Here is a 25,249-nt window from a genome sequence, read left to right as displayed (position 1 = left end):
AGTGCTGCCAGGCAACTGGTATGGTTTAAAAAGAAAAGAAAATGGCAGCCTCCATATGCCTCTCGCTTCAGTTGTCCCTTAAAGCATGCCCGAAATGAAGAGAAAAAAAACAGAAGGCTCTGGGTCCTATAGAGCTTTCCTGTTCCTCTCCTGGACTACTTGTTCCCGCGCCGTCGCCCCCATTAGCAGTATTTGACCGATGGGGTGAATACTGCTCTGTGCTACCACGGGAGGCTCGGTACTGCTTCGGGAGCCCAAGTGTGGCACATGCATACTACGTATGCGGGAGCGCATTCGCGCCTGCGCAGTGCGGAGCTGCCAATCTTTTGGAGCACTCAGGCTCCTGAAGCATTCTGTGGAGGCAAATCGAAACCGTGAGAGGAATAAGAAAGCTCTATAGGACCCAGAGCCTTCCCTCTTCATAGGGGAGTATCTGTTTTGTTTTTTTAACGTTGCTGACGGTATGATCATTTCCAGATTTTAGGGTCTCACAGAGAAACAATTTATTTTGCATGCGTATAGACCCTAAAAACAGAAAAATCATACTGCAGTGAGATCTGCGGCAGCCCTGTGCTTACGCACCTCCCTGGCATTCAGCGCTGCAATTCTCCCTCCGTCCTTTGAGTGGCGCTGTAATCCTCTAGTAAGATCGCCGTTTGTCGTCATGACGAGGAATGGCAATCTCATCCAAGTGATCCAGAGCCTCCGAGGACCGGAAGAAGAATGGCTGCCAGTGCCTGGGTCCTGGAGAGGGGGTGGGGGGGGGGGGGAGGGGAGAGAGCTGAAACGCCCGCTGCGCTTTAGGCTCTGTATAGACCTCCCGGTGGCTACATAATGCGCATTGCTGTTCACATGTCAGCAAATCCCTCAATTCACTAAGCTTTACCGAACGTTATCGAACGTTTGATAATTTACCTCATGAGTAAAATTTGAATTCACTAAGGCGTTATAGATTTATCAAAATGTTTTATCGATAAAACGCTCAATAAATCTATAACACCTTAGTGAATTCAAAATTAGATTTTACTCATGAGGTAAATTATCAAACATTCGATAAAGTGTTCAATAAAGCTTAGTGAATTGAGGCCTATGATACTGTGCGATATGAAGTAATGATGGACTGCACAGTTTGGGGTTTTTAATATATGAACATTTTGTAACATAAGAAACACAGGAGGTCAGGCTCTTTTCTCCACTTTATAAAACTTTACAAGCCATATTAACAAATATACACATGAATTTTAAATATAAAACAGAACAAGACTTCTACAAATATCATATAAATACATACAATATAAAAAGGAGAACAGGGTTTACATTAAATAACTGTGCTATAAAATATGTAAAGAAAAAAAATGAACAACAGATGAGATACCATACAGAGAGCTTAAACGGACCATATTACACAGGCTATCAAATACAGGTTGTACATAAATGCCTCACTTTTAACCCAACAAGCCAATAATGCTGCGTCTCTCTGTCACCACTGCACAGAGGGAACAAGAGATCTATAAATGTTCTGTGTCTTGTCTACTTGTAAAGAAGCAGAAATACACAGATTTTCCAGACTTCTTGTCATGAGGGAAAGCACCTCTGTGACATCAAGTTACACTTTGCATAGCTGCTGAGAGAACAGGTCAGAAACTTCCCCTCCCTCTGTCTATCCCCGCCTTTCTACCCCCTACTCTCTCCAAGCCTCAGGCAACTGCCCAGGTTTCCTTGTGGATAATCCGGCACTGGGAGGAAGCACCGATGGACAAGTGTGTGCAAATGTTGCTAACTACTCCACACATTGGTCGTCTGAAAATTGAATGTCGCTAGCGGCACTCTCCTGCCCTGCCACCAATCAAGTGATATCTCCCAATCATAGTGACCGACCAAATCGATTTTGGACAAAAATCAATCGGGAATCGTTTGCAGCTTCCATTTCTAGCAGATTTGATCAAATGATCGAATCGGCTAGATAACGATGGACTTTTTTTTTATTTATTTTTTACCAGTGTATGTTTTTTACCATATATATCAGTAGGAACATTAGAGAAAACACCTACCCTGTTCAGTCTGCTTGTTATCAGCCCTGATAAAATCCCCCACTGAGCATTCAGTCTGGCTTTGCTCAGGAATCATTATAGCTGAATCATTATATCAGAGCCAGAAGGGGGCAGGCTTGGGCTTGAAAAGACATCAGAGAAGACAGACTCAGCTATAATGATTCCTGAGCAAAGCCAGACTGAAACAGATAGCAGGGTAGCCAGACTGAAACAGAGAGCAGGGTAGGTGTTTTCTCTAATGATCCCCTGATATATATGGTAAAATTCAAGGTTGCTTCGTCTCTGGTTCACTTTAAGAGCAGCTCATAAGGCTTGGGGAGATCACCCAGGAAGCTGCCAAAGTGCTGAACCAAAAACTCCTGGTAACACGCAGGACACCTATCCAGCATTTTCAGATGAGCAAAAAGTTAACTGGTCGCCACGGCCCTTATTCAATACACTTTCTCCTAAGTTCTCTCCTAAGTGATACGTTCACACCAGCAAACAAGAAAATACTCAGAATAGCTGTGACAACACTATTTCACCTACTTTTTTAGTTTCTTTTCAATTGCAATGTGCTGGAAAGTTGAAATTGCAGTGTGCTGGAAAGAAACAGAAGATGAAAAATGATCTCACAGGAGAAAACCTAATGCTAGGTACACACCATGATAGTTTGGCAGATAGATGGTGCGATTGAAAATAAGATTGGACATGACAGAAATTATCTAACACATTTTTCTGATCGATTTCTCATAGAAGTGAATGGAAATTGATAAGAAAATCGTTCGGACAGTAAATCGGCTGAAAAATCTTGTGTGTCCCTAGCATTAGAGTCAAGCTCAACACACACCATACAATCTTGGTTATACAGATTTACCAAATCTATGTAGTTTAACCAGTTCGGCCTTTCTGGACGAGCTTTCTCGTCCAGAAAGGCACTGCTGTGTTCCCTGCGTGGTGCGCGCGATCGGGCGCGCGCCCGCGCGCGCACCCGCCGCCCGCCGCTAGCCCCCCGATCAGTGAATGGGAATATAATTCCCATTCACCGATCTGACTTCCCCGCAGAAATACCGACGCTTTCTCTCCAGAGAGCGTGGTATTTCTGCCCCCCAGGAAACAACTCCTCTGAATTTTAGTTCCTGGATGCGACATAGTTCGCATCCAGGACTTTGCTCACTGTGGCCATCTTGTGGCCAAATAGTAAACTGCACCCACATACATTTTTAATAAAACAATTACATTATTTTACATTAGAAAATAGCAGTTTCCCTCCCACCCCAAAAATTACCCACATACATTTTTTTATTTAAAAAAAACAAAAAAAAAATACAATAAAAAAAAACAAAAACAACATAAATAGTTACCCAAGGGTCTGAACTTTTTAAATATGCATGTCAAGAGAGTATGTTATTATATTATTTAAAATTATAAGCCTATAAATAGCGATGGACGCAAATTGAAAAAATGCACCTTTATTTCTAAATGAAATATCGGCACTATAAATTGTGATAGGGACATCGTTTAAACGGTGAAATAACCGCGACAGATAGGCAAACAAAATAAATGAGTTTTAATTACGGTAGCGTATATTAATTTCAAACTATAATGGCCAAAAACTGAGAAATAATGATTTTTTTTCATTTCTTTCTTAATCTTCCTGTTAAAATGGATTTAGAAAAAAATAATTCTTAGCAAAATGTACTACCCAAAGAAAGCCTAATTAGTGGCGGAAAAAACAAGATATAGATCAATTCATTGTGATAAGTAGCAATAAAGTTATAGGCGAATGAATGGGAGGTGAACGTTGCTCGGATGCATGAGATTTTCGGCACTGCGGCGCTGAACCGGATAAGGGCCAACAGATGGAAAATACCTTGAATGATTGATTGGATAAGCCCTTATACTACATGAAAGTGGTAAGATTGAACAACCAAGATTGTATGGTGTGTGTTGAGCCTAAGAGTAAATTGAATAAGGGCACATATCTCACATTTGTGCAATGAGGGGGGGGCAGATGTATATAAAATCTCTGTATACTTTATAAACTGCTGACATTACAGCTCAATTTCTGGAAACAAAAAACTTTAGCTTTTACATATTATGAAAAAGGGTTACTACCTCCAGGGATTTTACTGCTGTTCCTGCCACAATCAGAGCTCCCCTATCTTCCTGTTTTGGTGGGTAAAAACCAAATCCAAGTATTTATTGCGGTCCTTCATTTCCTGTCAGGACCACCAGTTTTCATGTTCAAGCCATGGAATCCCATGAAGGTACCAGACAGGAAGAGAGGGAAATTATTCCCAAATGGAAAATAGAAAGCAGTAAAAACCCAGGCAATGTACTCATCCCTTTCTAAAAGCTAAACCAAAACGTGTTCTTGGGCGTTGAGCTTTACAATAGGAAACATGACTATATTATGTTAATAATGCCCCATATAAGACGGTGTTCTCCTTACTTCAGTCATGACAGAGGCAGCAAGATTACTGTAAAAACAGATACAAATATTACCGTACTTTGCTCTTCACAGTTCATTATCATTTATAATATAAAGGGGACAGAGGGATGATTCTATGAGTATAATATATATTTTATATTATACTCATAGAATCAGCCCTCTGAGGACAGTTTTGACAAGAATTAGAAGTTGCAAAGTTGGAACAGGAAAGCTGCAGAAGCTGACCAATCAACCAGCAGCTGCCAATTCACTGTTTCCGAAAATGAGTAGCCCCCGAAATTAGTGTCTCTTTCCCTGAAGTTGAATTTCTGATGACTGTGAGGACAAAAAAATGAAAGCACCTGCCCTCTACTGTTCACTTAGTGGTACTACACCAGTCAGTTTCACCCATGACCTGTATAGTAATACTGTACTTCCTGGATTGCTGCTAGGAATAGGTGAAACATTGATCTGTTGTCTGAGAGTCCCGAACTTCACCCATAGGGCAATCTCCCTTGTAATATGTGAAAGTCACAGTTACTGGCTCCTCCTGGACTTCCTGCTGGATAGGGACTTTGAGTGGCGGTGTGTTGCTGAGGAGTGCCTTTGGCGCCGGAGTTTGGTTAGAGGCAGTGGCCAGGCGCTGTCCCCTCTCAGTATCCCTGGAATAGAAACAGAAAAGCCCATATTATTACAGCAGAGCTGTCTGTCATTTACATCCTAGAAATTTTGACACTTCTAGGATATAATGAGCCCAACTCTGAAATACACCTTTCAGGGCTCAGGTTTCCATAAGGCCGTTTTGCCCGGAGCCTTTCCGAACCAGCACCCATTAGAAACAGCTGTGGGCTGGATTGTAAGGGCTTTGAGCAAACCCACCACATCGGTTTGGCCGATGCAGGAGTGGGGTTTCAGACGAGTGGATTGGTTAAATTATTTTTGATTGCATATACTACAATCCTATTACAGGTGGAACACTTCCCATTTATAACTGAACATGCTTCAGGTGATCTTCAAAAGAGGAACTTAGGTGAAAATAGCGTAATGAATAAAATGACTTATTTTTTATTTATTGTAAAGTTTACAATATTAATTTATACATTATTTAGTCAGTGTTTGCGCCTTGTAAAATCTTCCCTCTCCCTGATTTACATTCAGGGCAGCACGGTGACGTAGTGGTTAGCGCTCTCGCCTTGCAGCGCTGGGTACCCGGTTCAAATCCCAGCCAGGTCAACATCTGCAAGGAGTTTGTATGTTCTGCCCCTGTCTGTGTGAGTTTCCTCCAGGAACTCCGGTTTCCTCCCACATCCCAAAAACATACAGATAAGTTAATTGGCTTCCAACTGCCATTCACTAAGTACTTTTGAAAATAAATCCCTGAGAATCACCAAAGAAGATATGGACTAGTCCAAAACCTGTCTCTTCTGTCAGATTTCTACTTACTGTAAGTGACAGCAACATAGGAGAAAAGTAATTTATGGCTCATTTTATTCTGGAAAAAATGTATTTTTTATTTGAATATGTTTGCACATATTTTACATTTTTCGGCATAGTGGCCCTTTAACTAGCGTTTCTCTTTTTGCTGTAACTCCTCCCCCCACCCTTGTAATCGCTCGCTGTATCTTCCCAAATGCCTGTTTGTTATCTTAGCAACAGCTCCAGAGAAAAAAAATATAATGAACACCTAACGGGTACTGCCGCATACATTAGGGTACTTCCATATTGTGACTTTTTGGCAAGGGTATCGCAACCCAACTTGCACACTGTGTGTTAGACGTTAAGTGTAACCATACTGTGAGCAATGAAAGTACGGTAAGCTTCGCTGCCTCTGTAAACCTGCACGTTGTCTGGTAACCACACATGCTGAGCGTTACTCTGACGGGACCCAGGGTAATTTTTTTTTTATATTTTGCACTGTTTATTTATTAAATGGTTAATCAATTGTTTTGCACAGGATACAACTATCGTTATTTTTTTAGTTATGCACTAGCACTTTATCTGTATAAAAAAAGGGCACAGAAGCCCTTGTGGTAAAGAGGGGGCTGCCATAGGTGCCCATTATAAAAGCTGCAATTTGCAGCAAAGAAGGGAAATTTGGGCACAATTTATTTGCGGCTTAGCAACAGGGAGGTAGGTTAGGGTTGGGGAAGGGGGGGGGGGGTGTTAAAGTGTGCCAGAGACGAACAAAACAGTTTTATACATACCTGGGGCTTCCTCCAGCCCCATGTGCACAGATCGCTCCCACGCCGCCGTCCTCCGCTGCCTTCAGCTCCGGCATTGGGTCCAGTTAGTTCAGCCAGTTGCAACCAGTCTGACGCAAGAGAACTGCGTTCTCTACACATCCCCCCGTCTCTGGTTTCCTTTACGTGTTAGGCATCGGTAGAGGGAGGTCTTAGGGTCAGGCATCGGTAGAGGGAGGTCTTAGGGTCAGGCATCGGTAGAGGGTGGTCTTAGGGTTAGGCATCAGCAGAGGGTGGTCTTAGTGTTAGGCATCGGTAGAGGGTGGTCTTAGGGTTAGGCATCGATAGAGGGTGGTCTTAGGGTTAGGCATCAGTAGAGGGTGGTCTTAGGGTTAGGCATCGGTAGAGGGTGGTCTTAGAGTTAGGCATCGGTAGAGGCAGAGGCGTATCTAGAGGGGTGCAGGCATGGCTTGTGCCATGGGCACCACAGCATCATGGGCACCATTGAGACAGCGTTACAATAAAAGAGGCATCCCCAACTTCCCTTTAGATGTGCATTTTTTTTTTTAAACTGCCCATGTTTGCCCTGAATCTGTGCTGAATCGGTCGATTAGTCTTTCTAAACAATCTATTTAATTGCCACAGCTTAGAAGAACTTCAAGAAATGTTACACATACAGGCTTTCTGATGTAAAAAACATATTAAAACAGGTACCCAAGAGGTTAAAAAACACAGCCTGGGGTATTCTGGGAAGCCTTTTTTTTGTTCTGCTCTCACCGCTGCTGCCTAGGAGATCTGTCTCCATTAACTTTGCTCCTATCCGCACCCTTATCACCTCTTCAAAGCAGGCGGTATTCTCCGTCCCAATACCGCCTGCTCTAATCTTTATGAATTGACATTTGTGGCATGTGTTGAGATGATCACCGCACAAGGCGGTAATTTACCTCACTGCTCAGGAATTTCAGCTTTTCATGCGGTAACTGCTTTTATGAAATGACATTTTGCTAAGTGGTCGGTATAGATATGCTTTATGAATTGACCCCTATGTGACCATACCATAGAAATATTATTGCATCAAGTTGGAATGTGATGACATTGTCCGTTGCAATGAAATGTGAAGTAATCAGTGTGAAAGGACCCTGCTTCCTATTCAGTAAGGATTTCTTGGGCAAGACTTCCTAACCCTGCTACTGCCTATTGAGTGCGCTCTGGTGGCTGTCTCGAATTTTGCTTTTAGTTCGACAGTAATAAATATATACAAATATATACAAATATAGGAATTATTATTATGTGTTAAGAATTAACATTTATGAGGTATTTACCTAACAATTTAGTAATTTACCTCACAAGTTGTTCATTTTAGCTTTCTATGCCTCAATAGCCTTTCTGAATTGATATTTAAACATACATATACATATATATATATATATATATATATATATATATATATATATATATATATATATATATATATATATATATATATATATATATATATATATATATATATATATATATATATATATATATATATATATATACATATATACACACACAGTGGCTTGCAAAAGTATTCGGCCCCCTTGAAGTTTTCCACATTTTGTCACATTACTGACACAAACGTGAATCAATTTTATTGGAATTCCACATGAAAGACCAATACAAAGTGGTGTACACGTGAGAAGTGGAAAGAAAATCATACATGATTCCAATCATTTTTTACAAATAAATAACTGCAAAGTGAGGTGTGCGTAATTATTCAGCCCCCTGAGTCAATACTTTGTAGAATCACCTTTTGCTGCAATTACAGCTGCCAGTCTTTTAGGGTATGTCTCTACCAGCTTTGCACATCTAGAGACTGAAATCCTTGCCCATTCTTCTTTGCAAAACAGCTCCAGCTCAGTCAGATTAGATGGACAGCGTTTGTGAACAGCAGTTTTCAGATCTTGCCAGAGATTCTCGATTGGATTTAGATCTGGACTTTGACTGGGCTATTCTAACACATGGATAAGTTTTGTTTTAAACCATGGGCACGGATTTCAGTTTCTAGATGTGCAAAACTGGTAAAGACATACCCTAAAAGACTGGCAGCTGTAATTGCAGCAAAAGGTGATTCTACAAAGTATTGACTCAGGGGGCTGAATAATTACGCACACCCCACTTTGCAGTTATTTGTAAAAAATGTTTGGAATCATGTAGAATTCTCACATGTTCACCACTTTGTATTGGTCTTTCACGTGAAATTCCAATAAAATTGATTCATGTTTGTGGCAGTAATGTGACAAAATGTGGAAAACTTCCAAGGGGCCGAATACTTTTGCAAGCCACTGTATATATATATTTTGCTTTAAAGGACTTCCAAGGCCAGGCGGCCAAAAATAGATTAGTACCTGTGTGCTTTTTGTCCCCATAGAGGATGCCATCCGCGTCCTCAGTTTCATTCCGCCGCCATTATTTTCATAGTACTGACCCCAGGTCGGGTCCCGACCCCACTGCATGGGTCATTTCATTCCCCTCCAAAGATGGCTGTTGAGCTGAGCCACGGCTGCGCAGTACGCATGGACGCGAGTGCGGCTGCGTAGCTCTCAACCCTCCTCCAGCCGCGTCCTCCTGTGCATCCATCAGGCGCGCTCACATCGCTCACAGTACGCGGCTGGAGGAGGGCTGAGAGCTGCGCAGCCGCACACGCGTCCATGTGTACTGCGCAGCCGCGGCTCAGCTTAACAGCCATTTTTGGAGGGGAATAATGAAAATACCCGTCCTGGGGTCAGTGCTATGAAAATAATGGCGGCGGAATGCAACGGAGGGCGCGGATGGTGTCTCCTATGGGGACAAAAGCACCCAGGTACTGATCTATATGTGGCGGTCTGGCCTCGGAAGTCCTTTAAAGCATATGATAATGCTTAGTAACTTGAGCCCCAGGTTGGTCCTCTGGGAAGTACCAAGCAATTTAGAAAATATAGCGATACATACGGTTCTCACAGTGCGGCCCATCCCAGCCATGACACTCGCAGTAGTAGCGCTCTTGCCGCAGGATGCACGTCCCACCGTTCATACAGGGATTCGGCTTACAAGGATCCACTTTAGACTTGGCCTCTGAAACACAGAGAGGTCACAGCAAGTGTTACTCTTTATAGTGTATGGAATGTTTCACAGCTTTTTCTACCAGTAAATCCCTCCCAATAACAGTTAGGCCCGGTTCACACTTGCCCAGAAGTGGCAAACAGATCTGTGAAACTTGCAATCCATTCAGCGCATCGTGCGGAGCAGATCCTTTTGAACGGACAGATGGATGTGAACAGATCCATAGGTATTGGATCGGATCCCTTCCAAACCCAGAACAGAACGTTTTTTGCAACTCTATGTGAACCGGCCTTATAGAACATGTCAGGTTTAAAAAAATAAGAAATAAACCCAAATGACAAAAATAAATCTAAATAAAAATGTTGTTGCCCTAAATCACCATTTCATCATCGCACAAACCTCAAAATGGGAGTCAGTTCAGCTCTTTGCATTACTCCTTTCTTGCCACATTGTTTGATGTTTATGACAGCGCTATACATGGACTTAAATCACACATAAATACATAATTTCGGATTTTTTTAGACATGGGAATGGATTTTTCAGCCTGTTGGAAATGGTTTACACAAAAGTTAAAGTTCGGTGTAGATGTCCGTTCTTGTCCCCCAAGGCTTCTATACACAGTAATCTTCTGCGGCACCTGGCAACGCTGAACACTAGGAAAGCTTCAGGCCCTGACAGCATGTCGCCAGCCTGCCTGAAAACCTGCTCATGGCAGTCGGCTCCCGTCCTCACCTTCATCTACTCCAGGGCTACACTGAGCTGCCTGGGCCGCATTTCTGCAATTCTTCCACCCTCCCTCACAAGTCACGAGCGGGCGGTAACGGGGGGAGCTTAAAACTCACCTGATCGCCGCTTCCTGCTTTACATCTCCATGGCAACATGACATCGGAACCTGACAGCGTATTACACGCTGGCTGCCAGCGTGTAGTACGCTGGCACGTCTCGATGTCGTGACGACCTGTTGCCATGGAGATGCAATGCAGGAAGCGGCGATCAGGTGAGTTTTAAGCTCCGCCGTTACCAATCGCTCGTGATGGACGGAGGGGGGTGAGATACAAAAGTGACATGAATGTCTGATTGATTGTTAAGAGATTACTGTTCACGGTATATGTTAGCTTCCTTTAATATTGGATGTTCTATGATCGCTCATTACAACACTGGCAGTTATAATTCAAAATGACATTTGTTCATTCTCATCAAAAACTGGCTATGAGATATTTCTAACCTTAACACTCTCATGGAAGATTGACCATGAGAATGTTGTTACATTCCCATGGAAGTCTGACCATGAGAATTTTTGATATCTACAACACTAGTCAAAATAGGAGATGATGTGCAAGTTTTCACATAGTCAGACGTGTTCTGTGACGCTTCTAAAGCTCGTTGTGATCATGCAGTCATGTGTCTTGTCTGCACAGGCGCATTGATGCAAGCACAAAGTGATCACGCACCCTTATCTGCACCGGTGCATGGATGAAACATGTTCTACGCCTGCGCAGACATTGAATTCTGTCTATATAAAGGAGGGAAAATGCTTTTAAGTGGGGGCTTTCGAAGGACAAGCAGACATGCTGTCTGTTGGTGTAGCCAAGTATTTCCCCTCCGAGGTCGCTGAGGTCCCCCGATCTTCTCTGGGTGATGCTGCAATACTCCGTAAGAAATAATATTGATGCTCACTAATTACTCAAATACAATGTAACTATGATTCTGCAAGCCTAGATAATTATTATAACAGGATTGTAGCTCAATTAATATTATTATTGAACCTTTACTCATGTTTTGCTGCAATTCATTTTACCGACTACGGTGGTGAGCGAAGTTACAGGGTTTAAAAACCCTTCCCGTGAGGCAAAATGGGGGGGGGGGGGAGGGGATGGAGTATGGGGTGTTTCAAGGAGAGGAATCCAGCTGCCTGTCGGAGGGCCAGAGTTACAGTGCTCATAGGCCGTAGTTTGCCCAACGCTGATCTACATTAAGTCCCTATTTGAAGTCAAGGTCCCCATGTGCATTAAGAAGTCCACCATTATCCCTGTCCCAAGCAAAAAGTCTGCGACCTCAGCAATTTCAGGCCCATGGTCCTTACATTTGTCGCTATGAAGACCTTTGAAAGAGTGGCCCTGTCCATTCACAAGCACTCTACATCAGCCCTTCTAGATCCATTCCAGCTATTGTATAGAGCAAACAGGTCCAATAATGACACCATCAACTGCATCAATATTTTCCTGGAGCTCAGATCTGACTCAAACTAGGATTCTCCTCCTGAGCTTTAGCTCAGTTTTCAATACCATCTGTCTTTGCACACCACAAGACAACCTTGTGGAACTCCATGTCCATCTCACCCTTCACCTAAGGAGCATGAACTTTCCAAGGTGTTAAACTGGGCGACATCTCCTCTTGACCAAGATTCACCAACACCCGAGGCTCCACAAAGCTGGGTCTTGTCACCGATCCTGAATACTTTCTTCCCCTCTGCTGTCAAACTCTTAAACTCTCCCTACATCAACCCCCCTCCTGCATTTATCCCCTCTCCTTTCCCCTTAGGCTGAGATTGCTGCGGCTATTCTCTGGTCGCTTCTATTGACAAACTGTTTATTGATACACTGCCTCGTTCTGATGTTTGCTGCCTGTTGAGTATTGTCTCACTTCCTGTATGTTCTATTGCATGCGTTCAAACCTTTTCCGGACCCGACCCAGTCATGCTTGGCGAATAAAACTAATTGTAATTCTGGGTGACCTGTAAAAAAACATCACGGGACAAAGCTGGTCACCTATTCATATAGGACTCACCACAACCAAGAAGATTAAAGGATAACTGAAGTGAGAAGTATATGGAGGCTGCCATATTTATTTCCTGTTAAACAATACCAGTTGCCTGGCAGCCCTGCTGATCTATTTGGCTGTAGTAGTGCCTGAAAAACACCAGAAACAAGCATGCACTTAATCTCGTCAGATCTGACAATAATGTCAAACACCTGATCTGCTGCATGTTTGTTCAGGGTCTATATCTAAAAGTATTAAGGCCCATACACACGGGCTACAACTGTTGCTGGAAACACATGGCGCGCGCATGTTGCAGCAACAGGTCCTCCATGTGTATGAGGCGCGCGCAAGCAACTGTTGCTAATCAGAGCTGTCTCCAGGCGATTGACTTGTTCAATCCCCGGCAACAGCTGTTGCAGCAACCGTCCCTAGTCTCAAGTCGGTGCGGTCGTGTGTATGCTAGTCTCTAGCAACTCTTGTGAGTCCGACAGTTCATTGAACCTGCGACAGAAGTTGCTGAGCAACAGTTTCCGCTATGTTGCAGACAGGTTGTTGCCGCGTGTATACAATCGTTGCTTGTATACAACTGTCGTTGCTGGAGACTTTCAACTGTTGCTTGTCTCCATGCAACTGCAGACATCTGTGCCTCATGTGTATGTAGCTTTAGAGGCAGAGGATCAGCAGGACTGCCAGGCAACTGGTATTGCTTAAAAGGAAATATCTATGGAAGCCTCCATATCCCTATTGCTTCAGTTGTCCTTTAAGGATCCCCTTTAACATAATATAAAGTAACAGCTTTCCTTTAAAGAGGCACTGTAGTGACATAAAACTATTCAGGACACCCATTTCCTATATCTATACATAGCTGTATATTGAATGTAGCTCCGCCCTCCCAGTGATGTCATAACATAGGCAGTGTAGCTATGCGGAATTCTCCTCCCAGAGAATTCTGGGAGTCCAGGTATATTTCCACTGGCTTCGGAATTCTCAAAATTTTACAATGGGCACTGACCAAGTAATTTATAAATAAATTTATAAATATGCAATTTTATGAATTCCAATATTTTCACTACAGTTCCCCTTTAAGGCAGTGTAGTGAATTGCTCACCTTCGCACACACGCTGCACAATGTCATCTTCATATTGGCCGAGCACATCGTAACTCGGTATATATGTGACAAATCTCTCTGATCCCGCTATTCTCAGCAGGGCGTTCCTCTGGATCCTGCCTATTCCAACAGCCAGGACAGAAATGCCATTATCCCGCAGCTTCTGTGCAGGAACCGCCGCATCCTCCGCTCCCCGTCCATCGGTGATGACCACCACAGCTTTCTTTACCCCAGGGCGAGCCCCCTTCTGGATAGTCATAACGTCATTGTGAACATGGAGTAGGGCATTTCCAGTGGAGGGCGAGCCACCAAGGTAAGATGCCCGGTTAATGGCGCTGAGCAGACCCGAGCCTGTTTCGTAGGTGTCAAGTCCAAAGACCGTCTCTGGCTGGCTGCTGTATGTTACAAAACCCATCTGGGTGACATCACGGTTTATATCAAATTGGAGGGACATCATCGTAACAAAGTTCAGCAAACGTTTAAAGTTCTCTCGACCAACGCCAGATGAAGCGTCCAACACAAACACCAAGTCCACCGGCTGTGCCTGGCAACCTGCAAGACAGAAGCAAGAGACCATAGGGACAAACCTGAAAATGAATAAGCCCAATCTCTATTGTTTTAAAATTTTTCAAAAAAATTACATTTTAGATTGTAAATAAATTTAGAAGCAACTGGCAAATTTGTTCACAACTGGTGGGATCCTCCCGAACGAGGTCCAGCATAAGTATGGGGTGATATATTTTGCAAATAAAGCCGCATGCTCCCTCCTTACTAAGCCTATTCTACGCTGATACAAGCCTGAATTTATACTCTTAGCGCCCATACACAATTTTCTGTTGCTTTCCCTCCATGTGCAGCTCCCCTGATGGCATGTGCAGCATCCCAATTCCCTATGTACAACACCTCTCTTTCATGCACAGCTCTCATGGGCAGCACTCCTTTTCCATGCGTTGCTCCCCATTTCCAGCCTCCTTTTTCAATGTATATAGCTTTATTCTCTGTTCATCTGCCCTGCCTTCTACGTTGAGCCACTCCCTTGGGCTGCAGGTGCCCAATGCCCAGGCCTTTGTGACCTTTCCAGAAATCCGGTCTTGCTCCCATTTGTTTGTCCCATTCACTGCAGGGGGAGGGGCAGGGTCTCAACTAATATGAGTAGCAACTGGATGTCTTTAGTTAGTCTATAAGTGGATAATCTGGGAATATATATCCCAGGGGCGTGATCAGAGAGTGACTGGGCTAAGGTGATGTTATCCTGTTCATCAAAGTACAGCAGGATCGGTAGTGTAAAAAAAGAAAAAAAAAAAAAGAAAATGAAGAAGCAAGTGCCAACTGAGTGATCTAAACACTATCTGTAGGTCTCATCTGTAGTGGTTTTGCCACCAACCGAGTGCAGCAGGAGCCGATACTCACAAAATATCAACTGCCAGACTCACAATCCAGAAGCTGGTAAGAACGCCTGACCTTTGTCCAACTGGGACCAGAGGTGTATCTAGAGGGGTGCAGGCATGGCTTGTGCTATGGGCACAACAGCATCATGGGCTGTCCCTGTGCCGCATGCCCCTGTGCCTTCCCGTCACTCAAACCTCAGATCAGATTAATTCTGTTATCTGGGAAACATGGCAACTTAATTTATGTATGTAGGCGCACATGGCTTATTGTTAGAAAAGAGGGCAGAGAGGGAATAAGAAGAGATTTCCAAAAAAGTAACTTCAGCAGTATCCTGAGACCCAAAACACAAGCAACCATAACACATTCAGAAGGGAATGGGGCTCTGACCAGGGGGAGGGGCACAATTTCAGTGTTTGCCATAGGTTCTGTATTACCCAGATACGCCCCTGCCTGGGACGCTACCAATCCAGCACAAGCAGAGTCCCCGGCACAGAGGTACACAAGCCCAAACACTGGTTGCTTATACTGGTACTTCCAGTCACTTCAACCAGGTGAGACCTTTCCAGATAGGGTTGAGATCCACATGGAGCCACTCAGTGTGCACCTGCCTCTTTGTATGGCTCTGTATGTTATGGGCACAAAGTACACCAGCAGTTCTGAAAGTGTATTTGGCTTTCAAGGGGAAAAAAAAAAAAAAGATGATTTGCATATTTAACAGTGATGGGATTAATGTTTCTCACAGAAATCTGAATACCTGCAAATATCTGCAATTTTTGAGTTCCTTCTAATATCCAAGTGGTTCGGGGGTCACCATTAGCTCTCTGGGTACTCCTAAACACCTTTTAATTTGTTCTTAAACACAAATAAAAAGCACATTTCCTATCAACCGCCAAAACTTAGGTGGGAAATAACAGGAATCTGGAACAGTCTTCTCACCTTGGGAGTCAATGCTACAGATCTTCTTCTGCAGCTGTGGAAGCTGGTTGAAGAGTTGTTGTGGGCTGGCGTACGTGATCATGTTCTGTGGATTGTCCACAATTTCTGCCATCTCCTCTTTTGTAGTATCACTGGTAACGCCAATAAGGAAGACATCATGGTCCCTGGCGTACTTAGCTGGCACCGATACAGAGTCCTGCGAGGTGAATCCTGTCATCAGCACCACCACGCGAGGTAGGTCATCTCTGACATCGGAAAAGGCAGGTGTGCTCTTGAAGCCATGCTGTGTGACGTAACGCAGGGCCTTCCCGGTGTAAAGTCCACCTCCCATGAACTCCATGCCATCCACAAACTTCAGAAGCTCTCTGATGCTCTCATACTCGTTAATCTTTACCACCATCTGAACGTCGTTACTGTACTGGGCCACGCCAACATTGACCGGAGAGTCATCTGAGAGGGAGGCCTGGATGAAGCGCTTGAGGAAAGACTTGTGGCGCATGAAGGTCTCCAGGGATGAGACAGAAGAGCTGTCCAGCAGAAACAGGAGGTCGATATTACACTCCAGATTCAGTTTTGGAGCTGGAAGAGATGAGAGACAGAATACATCAATTATACCCAGAAGACAAAGAATCAAAAACTTAACAAATAGGATCATTACCACGTCTTCCATGGCAACCACCAAGAAAAGTTTATACGCATCATCAGGCTTAGTGGGCCTACTTTACTAAGCTGGGGAGCACTAGAAAAAGTCTTCTTAAAGGTCATCTAGTGATGGGCTCACAGGTAGAACACTATCCAAATCGGTGATTCTAATGAGGCTTAATTGCGTCAGGTGTGTGCATGGGGGACAGGGGGTTAATTACCCAGATGTCCGTGCGCTTCTATGCATATCCCACGCTCGCACGCGTCTAATGGGACGCGTTCCACAACTCAATACTGCGCACTTCCTCCTTCTGGGCTGAAGGAGGCAGTGCACAATATTGACGCGTGTGAGCAGGTGGTACACATAGAAGCGCACGGACATCTGGGTAATTAACCCCCTGTCCCCCATGCACACACCTGACGCAACTAAGCATCATTAGAATCACGGATTCGGATTGTTTTCTACCAATGAGCCCATCACTAGGGACATCCGAGGTGAAGAAAAAAATAAAACTGATGAGATAAACAATTGAATGTATCCTCCTCCTCCTAAAATGACTTTTTTTTTTTTAAATATCCCAGTTTTACTTTATATCTATATCTACTTTGTAAGTTTTTACTGCTTCATTGTCTCTGCTCAATGACACATTCATTGAAGTATGCCAGAGCTAAAATGTATGAACTATTGACCCTTTCTATCTACCGTGTCCACAGCCACTATATATTGCATTTTACACAAAACAGCAGAGACAGCAGCCCTTTTCCGCCAATGGAAAAATGCATTAGATGCAAACAGAGCATTGGCTCACATTGCTTTACATGGGCTGGATGTTCTAATGCATTTATTTAATTTGCAGAAAAGTGCTGAAAGCGTGAATAAGCCCTAAGATAGTAAAAGATAACGTTTGCCTTATTTATTAATAAAGTGGTAGAAATGGGTGTGTGCTCTTACCGCACTCTGCGTCACCTCCGAACCCCGCAGGACAAACGCAGTGGTACTTGTGTGACCCCTCCGGGATGCAGGTCCCTCCGTTCTTACATGGCTGAGAGTCACATGGATCTGTGTAAAGACATACTTGTTATACCCAATTCAGCAGGCAGCATGATATTCATGACAACACAGAGTTTAAAGCCTGGTACACACTTTCTATCGGCCAATCACTGACCAATTTTACCACCATTATGTAGTATGAGGGTCCACAGATTTTGAATACTATGAGCAGATTGTGTAGGCAAGCTCTCATACTACATAGAAGTGGTAAAATTGGCCAGTTATCTGCAGATTAAAGTTGGATGTGTGTGGAGAACCTTAGTTGCATTATCTTATTGACCATCCCCTACTTGAAAACTCCATACTTTTTTGATGACATGGTCTGACAATGATCTGATTAAAAAAAATGTATTTCAGGATAACAATTCTGCAAATTCGGATTTTACAGTATGCAATTTAAAATTGTCTCTGCTACAGTGACAAATGTTCAGATTTTAAGCAGGTCAAGCCAAGACCTTTCTTACTCCCCCTGGTACCAGCAGAGTATCACCAGAACAGAGCTTTGAGGAACATTGTTGTCCAATCCTATGTTTTGGGGAACACTGTTCCCTTTTGCAAGGGGTAATATTGACATGATAGGTTTCCAGCCTTCTTATAAAAGATGGCCACACCAAACACCCACAGTATTGGCTTTTTATGCAGGTTTATTTAATAAAATAATTGATTTGATGGAAAAAGCAAGTGAAAAGTTTTTAGTTTTTTCTTCAGTCAATGGATTTTGAGGGATTGTGTAGAATCTGCTAAATCTTTGCTGGTGGAGGACTGTAAATTATTACCAAAGTCTGACTATATGTCTGAAAGCAAAAGAATAAAGGGCAATGTTGTATATAGGTATATACAATAGATCAGGGGTAGGGAACCTATGGCTCGGGAGCCAGATGTGGCTCTTTTGATGGCTGCATCTGGCCCACAGACAAATCAGTAGGGGTTGATTCACTAAGCTACACTGCTTACTCGCGCTTACTCCCCCCAAAACTAACAGCTGCTCTAACTGTCCCACCCTGAATCCGGTCAGGTCCAGTGGCTTTGTAGAATGAGATCCTTGCACTTTCATTGGCCCAATAGGTTGTCTGTCACTTGACAGGAAGCCAACTGGGCCAAAGTGCCGGGATCTCATCCTACAAAAGTGAATCAACCCCAAGTCAGCTAGATAATTGTACAACCTGTTAGTCGGTATTTCTCCTGTCTGACTCTCGGAGAAATTGCTGATGTTGCTGAAACCAAAGAGAAGCTGAAGATGTGTCTGACACTTCCGCTGCCTAGAGGATCAACTAAATGCACATCACCATGGCAACAGGCACGAGAGCCCTCTGCTGCACATGCGAACTGTGCCAGTTTGAAACATATTGTATGGCTCTCACAGAATTACATTTTAAAATATGTGGCATTAATGGCTCTCTCAGCAAAAAAGGTCCCTGACCCCTGCAATAGATTTTGAGCCTTTGGGCAGGGTCCTTCCCTTCTCTAGTGTAGTCTACATGATTGTGTGCTCCTTTCCCATGACCCCCTCTCATATTTGTATATATGCGCAATTATTTTTTTCACCCGAGTTATATTTTTCAACTTCTCTTTAAAAAAAAAAAAAAAGAATTTGTATTTGGTTTTACAAAAGAAACACAATAACTGCAATAAGAAACTATTACAAAATAGAAAAAGAGTTGTATTGTCGCATGCAGATACTGGTAGCCCCCCCCCCCCCTTCAGGACCCTCCCTTTCCCTCCAACCCAATCCCCGAGCCTCACTGTGCCTTAAAGCATTCGTTTAATGGTGACCAACCAGATCAGTGTCCCTTATAACCTTAAGATTTCCCAAGGTGCCCCCGATGTCCTCCAGGCAGTACCAAGAAGTTAGCGTGAAGTCCTGCATCAGTGCTTCAATTTGCTGAGAAGAGAATTGACGTGAAACAAAATTTCTCCAGATTTTGAAGAAATACTTAGTTCTCAGTTCTTCAGCCTGTAAAGTGTTTAGCCGTTCCATGTGAAATACATACAGAAGCTCCTGCGCATTGAAATGTCTAGGGCAGTGGATTCCAGCCATTTACAGAATATGGCTCTCCTTGCCTCAACTTCTCTTTAAACTAAATTTACAGCATTTTACAATTGAAAAAGTACCCAAAAGTTGTTGAAAAGGTGTAATCAAATTTATTTTAAATATTTTCTTGCTTAGAGTAGGTAGTAAAAATCTGACAGAAGTGACAAGTTTGGACTAGTCCATCTCTTTATGGGGAATTCTCAGCAAGGCTTCTATTTTTTATAAAGATATTCCCTAAAAAAGATTTAAACAATGATGCTGGCCAGCTTCCCTGCTCGCTACACAGTTTTTTGGCAGTTGGACGGAGCAACTGCCATTCACTAAGTGCTTTTGAAAATAAATAAATACCTGAGAATCCCCCAATGAAGAGATGGGCTAGTCCAAAACCTATCGCTTCTGTCAGATTTCTACTATCTACTGTAAGTGACAGCAACATAGGAGAAAAGTAATTTATGGCTCATTTTACTCTGGGAAAAACGTACTTCTTATTTGTTTATGTTTGCACATATCTTAAATTTTAAAATTTTTCGCCATAGTGCCCCTTTATTAAAGAGAACCCGAGGTGGGTTCTAAAAATCCAATTAGCACACAGAGGATGGGTCTGCTTATAATGCCCAGCCTATGTTGCTATACCGTTTCCCCCAGTCTCCCCCCCCCCCCCCCCACGCTCTGCTTTCCCCCATAAATCAAACGCCTTGCTAGCGACACGCAGCGTGTCGCCAGCAGGCCGTTTACCTCTGAAGTGACACTCTCGCCACTCCCCCGCCTCCTCCATTGCGCCGCTCCCTGCCTGCGTCTCTTCCCTCCAATCAGCGGGGAGGGAAGGGACACAGGCGGGGAGCTTCCAAAGAGCAAAAATGTAATACAGTATAATTAAGGTAAGAAAAGTAATATTGAAATGAAGTTAATCAGGAACAACTTACTTTGAGTGATTATTTTGCTTGTAAATGTGCTGAAAGGTTATTTTTATCAATTAGGTGATAAATACAGTAAGTAATTTATGAGAAGATTTGTGAATAGAGCCCATTGTCATTTCTGTTATCACCTGATCCCAGCCAGGAGCCAATCATCTTACAAGCCACATCAATTGTCAGAAACTGAAAGAGGTGCGATTCCCCCATAAGGCCTAGCGTGCAGACTTCCCTGCACAGTGAGAGGTACAGAGTCACCAGTCACATCTAGCAGGTTAGGCATTACCTGGGCACACGGTGCGGTGACACTCAGCTTGATGTTTCGTGAAGTATCGCTTCCAGCTGTGGTATAAAAAAAAAAATGAAATTATAAACGTTTCAATTTCCAAATACAGCCAATCACCACATCAGGCAAATTACTGCAAAGGATGGACTGAAGCAGAATAAATATAACAATTCACAGCAACAGCAAGCACAGAAATTTCTCCCACTGGGGCAGACTGCAATTTTTTGAAGTAATAAAGGACACGTAGTCTCTCTGGCTTTTACACTGTCTGTATTCCAGCTGAAAAGACTCCCTTGCATATGGTGAGCTCATGGTCAATAGGAATTATATGAGTAGCGTTGGCCCTCGAATTCGGAAGGTGTCAGGGGAACCTGCGAACAGGGTCAGGGCGCGTTTACTCACTGGCGCTTTACATGACTTCCACCTTTCAGCTTGGTAAGGAGGAAGCATGGAGTAATGATAATAAGTGAACTCTCAACCCCCCCCCCCCCCGACGCTTTCCGCAGGTTCAGTGCTGAATGGTGCTGAAGTATTGTGTTCGGGTGAAATCAAAACACTGTTCCGAATTTGATTGTGAATATAAGGTAATTCAGGTGGAAAAATCAATCAGATGTGTTTGGCCCCCCTCCAAAAAAATGAATTGTGTATGGCTGCGTTTTCGCACAATGAATAGAGTGGAATGGATTGCATGTAATGTATTGCATTCTACTCTACTCATGGTGCCCAAGACTTTATGCCCATTATTCTGCTCAGCGCAGTTTAGTGCACACAGACCCAATGTTGCCCTAGCTTCCTGCCGATACAGCCACACCCCCTCAGCCATTGCATGAACAGGGTAGGTAGAGGAACAACCTGTAGAAGGGGCAGTGTCCGGCAAACACCCCTCCCGGTGCGGACGAGCCTCTCCAGCACACATAGTTCCCGGCCAGCTCTTTCACCGTCTCCAGAGTCCGCCGCTCACACGGGTAAGACTGGATGCTGCATCCTGAGGGGACATTACAAGCCAGGATTACTCATCATTCTTATCTGGAGGGAGTTTTGAATCAGGATGATACCATTTACTGGCTAACTTGAAAAAATAATAAGAGTAAGCTTTTGGCTATTCCGCCTTCATCAGACTCGAATCCTGTATGCTTGCAAGATGTAGGAAGAGACAGCTGCCATTTACCTGCTGGGACAGCACTGCACACAGAGGAATTACTCAGAGCGGTGCAGACACCATTCACAGCATCATCCACACGTTCAGCAAAGAACACGTGCTGCTCCACCACATCACTGGCCAGAGAGTGAAGCTCCGCCCACCTGTAAGTACACGGAAAAGTTATTGATAACAATCACCACCAGGGCCGGCCCGCTCATGAGGCGGGGTGAAATTTTTGCCTTAGGCGGCAAACTTCTAGGGGCGGCATCCGCCCGTCCGTGGGTGCGGGAGGGCCGGCCGCCGAGCTGGAGGTTTTTTTTCAAAATTTGCCTAAGGCGGCAAAAAGTCTAGGGCCGGCCCTGATCACCACTCAGCAACACGCGACACAAAATCCCAGAGAAACACAGATCTCTCTCCCTCTATATATACACCATTGATATCACTTGAGGACCACAGGCTTACACCCCCCTAGTGACCAGGCGATTTTTTTACAATTCAGGCCACTGCAGCTTTAAGGGCTAGCTGCAGGGCCATGCAACTCCACACACAAGTGATTCCCCTCCCCCTTTTTCTGCCCACCAACTATGCTTTCTGTTAGTGGGCTCTGATCGTTGCTGCAGGCATTTTTTTTTTTAATGCATTTTATTGTCTTTTTTTTTTTTTTTATTAAAAATGCCTGTTTTGTTGTTGTTTTTATTACAATGATCCCTCCCGCCCCCCCGGCCAACCAATTACCGTGATCGGCTGTCATGGGCATCAGCCTATGAAAGCCGATTGCTCTTCAGTCTCTCCAGGGGACAGCCGAGTGACACGGCCATAGATTGCAGCGCTGTACCATGTGAATAGACGGTGGTTCTAACAGTCTCCAGACTGATGGCGGAGCGGAGCACAATCTCCTGCAAAACCCCACCCCAGGACTTCACGACAATTGGCGTTGAGCGGTCAACAAGAGGTTAAGCTTGCATTTGAAGGACCATACCACTGGGAAGGCAGGTTATAGCTTACACGTTAAGGACCATACCACTGGGAAGGCAGGTTATAGCTTACACGTCAAGGACCATACCATTGGGAAGGCAGGTTATAGCTTACATGTCAAAGACCATACCACTGGGAAGGCAGGTTATAGCTTACACGTCAAGGACCATACCACTGGGAAGGCAGGTTATAGCTTACACATCAAGGACCATACCATTGGGAAGGCAGGTTATAGTTCACAGAAAATACACATTTACCAATATAATGCAATACAGTTTGATTTCAGCTTGGAACTGAACCAAATTTGATCTAAACTGGCAGCAAATTTATTCTTAAAAAGCAAACAAACAAACTTGCAGCAATATTTGTTTGGCCTAATTTCAAGATGCATACAAAATTTACATCTCTTTCACCATCTCTAGCTCACATCAGGTGAAAATTCAGATTGCCGCAAATCATAAATGAACAATAGCAAGAGAAGTATTATAGTGTATTCCTCAGTCGTTACGTTTGCAACATGCTTACCTTGGAAACCTCACACCAATGACAAACACCTCAACGCCGTTCTCTTTTATTTGTGCCGCCGGACCAACAAGATGCCCCTGAGACTTTCCATCTGATAGGATAATGAGGACTTTGGGCACAGAGGAGTCCCGCCCTCCAGGAAATCCCTTACGGAGAATATATTTCAGTGCCAGGCCAGTCTCTGTGCTGCCCCCTCTAGGAGAAAGACAGATAGGGTTCGCTTAACCAATGCCAAAACGTGTTTAGTCCTATTAAAGAATAAAGTATAACCAAATTATGAATGGAGATAGATTTTGATTTCCCGAATTGTCCTGGAAAAGTTGACATGGAATAAGAATAAACTAGTTAGATGCATTGAGGGGATGGTTAACGGAGACAGACTGAGTAGAGACATGAAGGAGAGCCGGACTGGGGAGAGAGACAGGGGTACTGCTAAGGTTTTTGTGGCCCCAAGCAACACAATTTGTGGGCTTCCCCAAACAGAGACGACTTGTCCCATGTGAGGCCTTCAGGATTTGGAGGCTAGGTACCTGGGTTCCAGCAGGACTTACATCATAAGCCAAACTGATATCTAACTTAGAGTTGAGATGAGATCCTTGTAACTGTATATTATTTTATGCTTCGTTTGTTTCCTTTCTGTCATTTTCTCTCAGCTTCATTTTCATGTTCATGTGAATTTCTCAAGCCTATGGAAACCATATCCATTTATACTGCTGTCTCACAATTGATGTGGTACTTGATTGTATACTGTTTTTCTACGGTTTTAAATTTTTCCTACATTGTGGTACTTGGCCTAGCATATGCATATGCATATATATAATCTGCTTAGATTGCCTGGGTCAAGCAGCACCCCTGGAAAGAGATGAGGGAGAAGGAGATTTAAGGTGGCCACACAACATACAATTTTAAAAATATCTTTTCAATTCTAGAATTGCAATACATTTTTCTGACTGATTCGAACATTTAAAAAAAACACACGTTCAATCTTTACCAAAAAGAAAAAAATAATTGAAACCTATGACAAAATTGCTTGAAAGTATATATAAGGAAATTGACAATCTACCCTGCATGATTACATTTTAATAAAAATTGATCAGAAAAATCCAGCTCTACCAAAAGACTGTCAACGAATAAAAACGGAAATCCGATCGGATTTCTTGCTCCAATAAAAAAAAAAGCTTTTGATTTTTTCGGAAATCCGATTGTTTTTATCAAATTGCGGTAAAATCGGATCATTTTATTGTATCGTGTGTGGCCACCTTAAAGGACTTCCGAGACGAGAATCATAAAAAAGTGAAATATCTATGTCAATGTATCATCACCATCGGCGCCCCCCGTTTCATTCCGCCGTGTGTTTTGTTTAAATTACAGGCTCTGGTCCAGTCCCGACCCCATCCCTCGGGTCGTCTTAATATTCCCCAATTAAGATGGCCGCCAGGTCTTGCCGCATCTCACAGTTCTCATAGCTGCGAGTGCGGCTGCGCAGCTCTGAGATCTCCTCCAGCCCCTTCATCGCTCCCAGCGGCTCGCGCACGAGCTATGAGAAATGCATAGGCGTGGCAAGACCTGGCGGCCATCTTAATTGGGGAATATGGTCAAGTGTAGGTTCAGGTTAGCACACCAGTTTCTAGATGCAAACAATTCTGTTTATTGCTTCATCAGCACATATACATGACAATTGTTTCGGGGCCATGGCGGGTCCCCTTATTCACAAAGTGCAAGACTTTTTGCACTTTCTGAAGAAGGGGACCCACCGTGGCCCCCG

At 43.6% G+C, this 25,249-nt stretch overlaps 1 protein-coding gene across 3 annotated transcripts in view; it reads right to left on the bottom strand.

Moving 5' to 3' along the window:
* Positions 1-3,429: 3,429 nt before the first annotated feature.
* Positions 3,430-25,249, bottom strand: part of VWA2 (von Willebrand factor A domain containing 2) — a 75,220-nt gene continuing 53,400 nt past the window's right edge. For all 3 annotated transcript variants that reach the window (XM_068258418.1, XM_068258420.1, XM_068258419.1), the window contains 9 exons: positions 23,485-23,679; positions 22,012-22,145; positions 21,696-21,828; positions 20,844-20,899; positions 17,516-17,623; positions 15,922-16,500; positions 13,597-14,148; positions 9,618-9,740; positions 3,430-5,126 (listed from right to left, as the gene is read on the bottom strand). In XM_068258418.1, the coding sequence (XP_068114519.1) occupies positions 5,002-5,126; positions 9,618-9,740; positions 13,597-14,148; positions 15,922-16,500; positions 17,516-17,623; positions 20,844-20,899; positions 21,696-21,828; positions 22,012-22,145; positions 23,485-23,679 (2,005 nt within the window). In that variant the 3' untranslated portion in view covers positions 3,430-5,001. The remainder of the gene's footprint in view (positions 5,127-9,617; positions 9,741-13,596; positions 14,149-15,921; positions 16,501-17,515; positions 17,624-20,843; positions 20,900-21,695; positions 21,829-22,011; positions 22,146-23,484; positions 23,680-25,249) is intronic.

Source organism: Hyperolius riggenbachi, chromosome 10 (genome assembly GCF_040937935.1).
Source record: "Hyperolius riggenbachi isolate aHypRig1 chromosome 10, aHypRig1.pri, whole genome shotgun sequence".
NCBI classification, from domain to species: domain Eukaryota; kingdom Metazoa; phylum Chordata; class Amphibia; order Anura; family Hyperoliidae; genus Hyperolius; species Hyperolius riggenbachi.
Note: the sequence above shows the minus strand (reverse complement) of the source record. Positions and strands in the feature narration are given on the sequence as shown.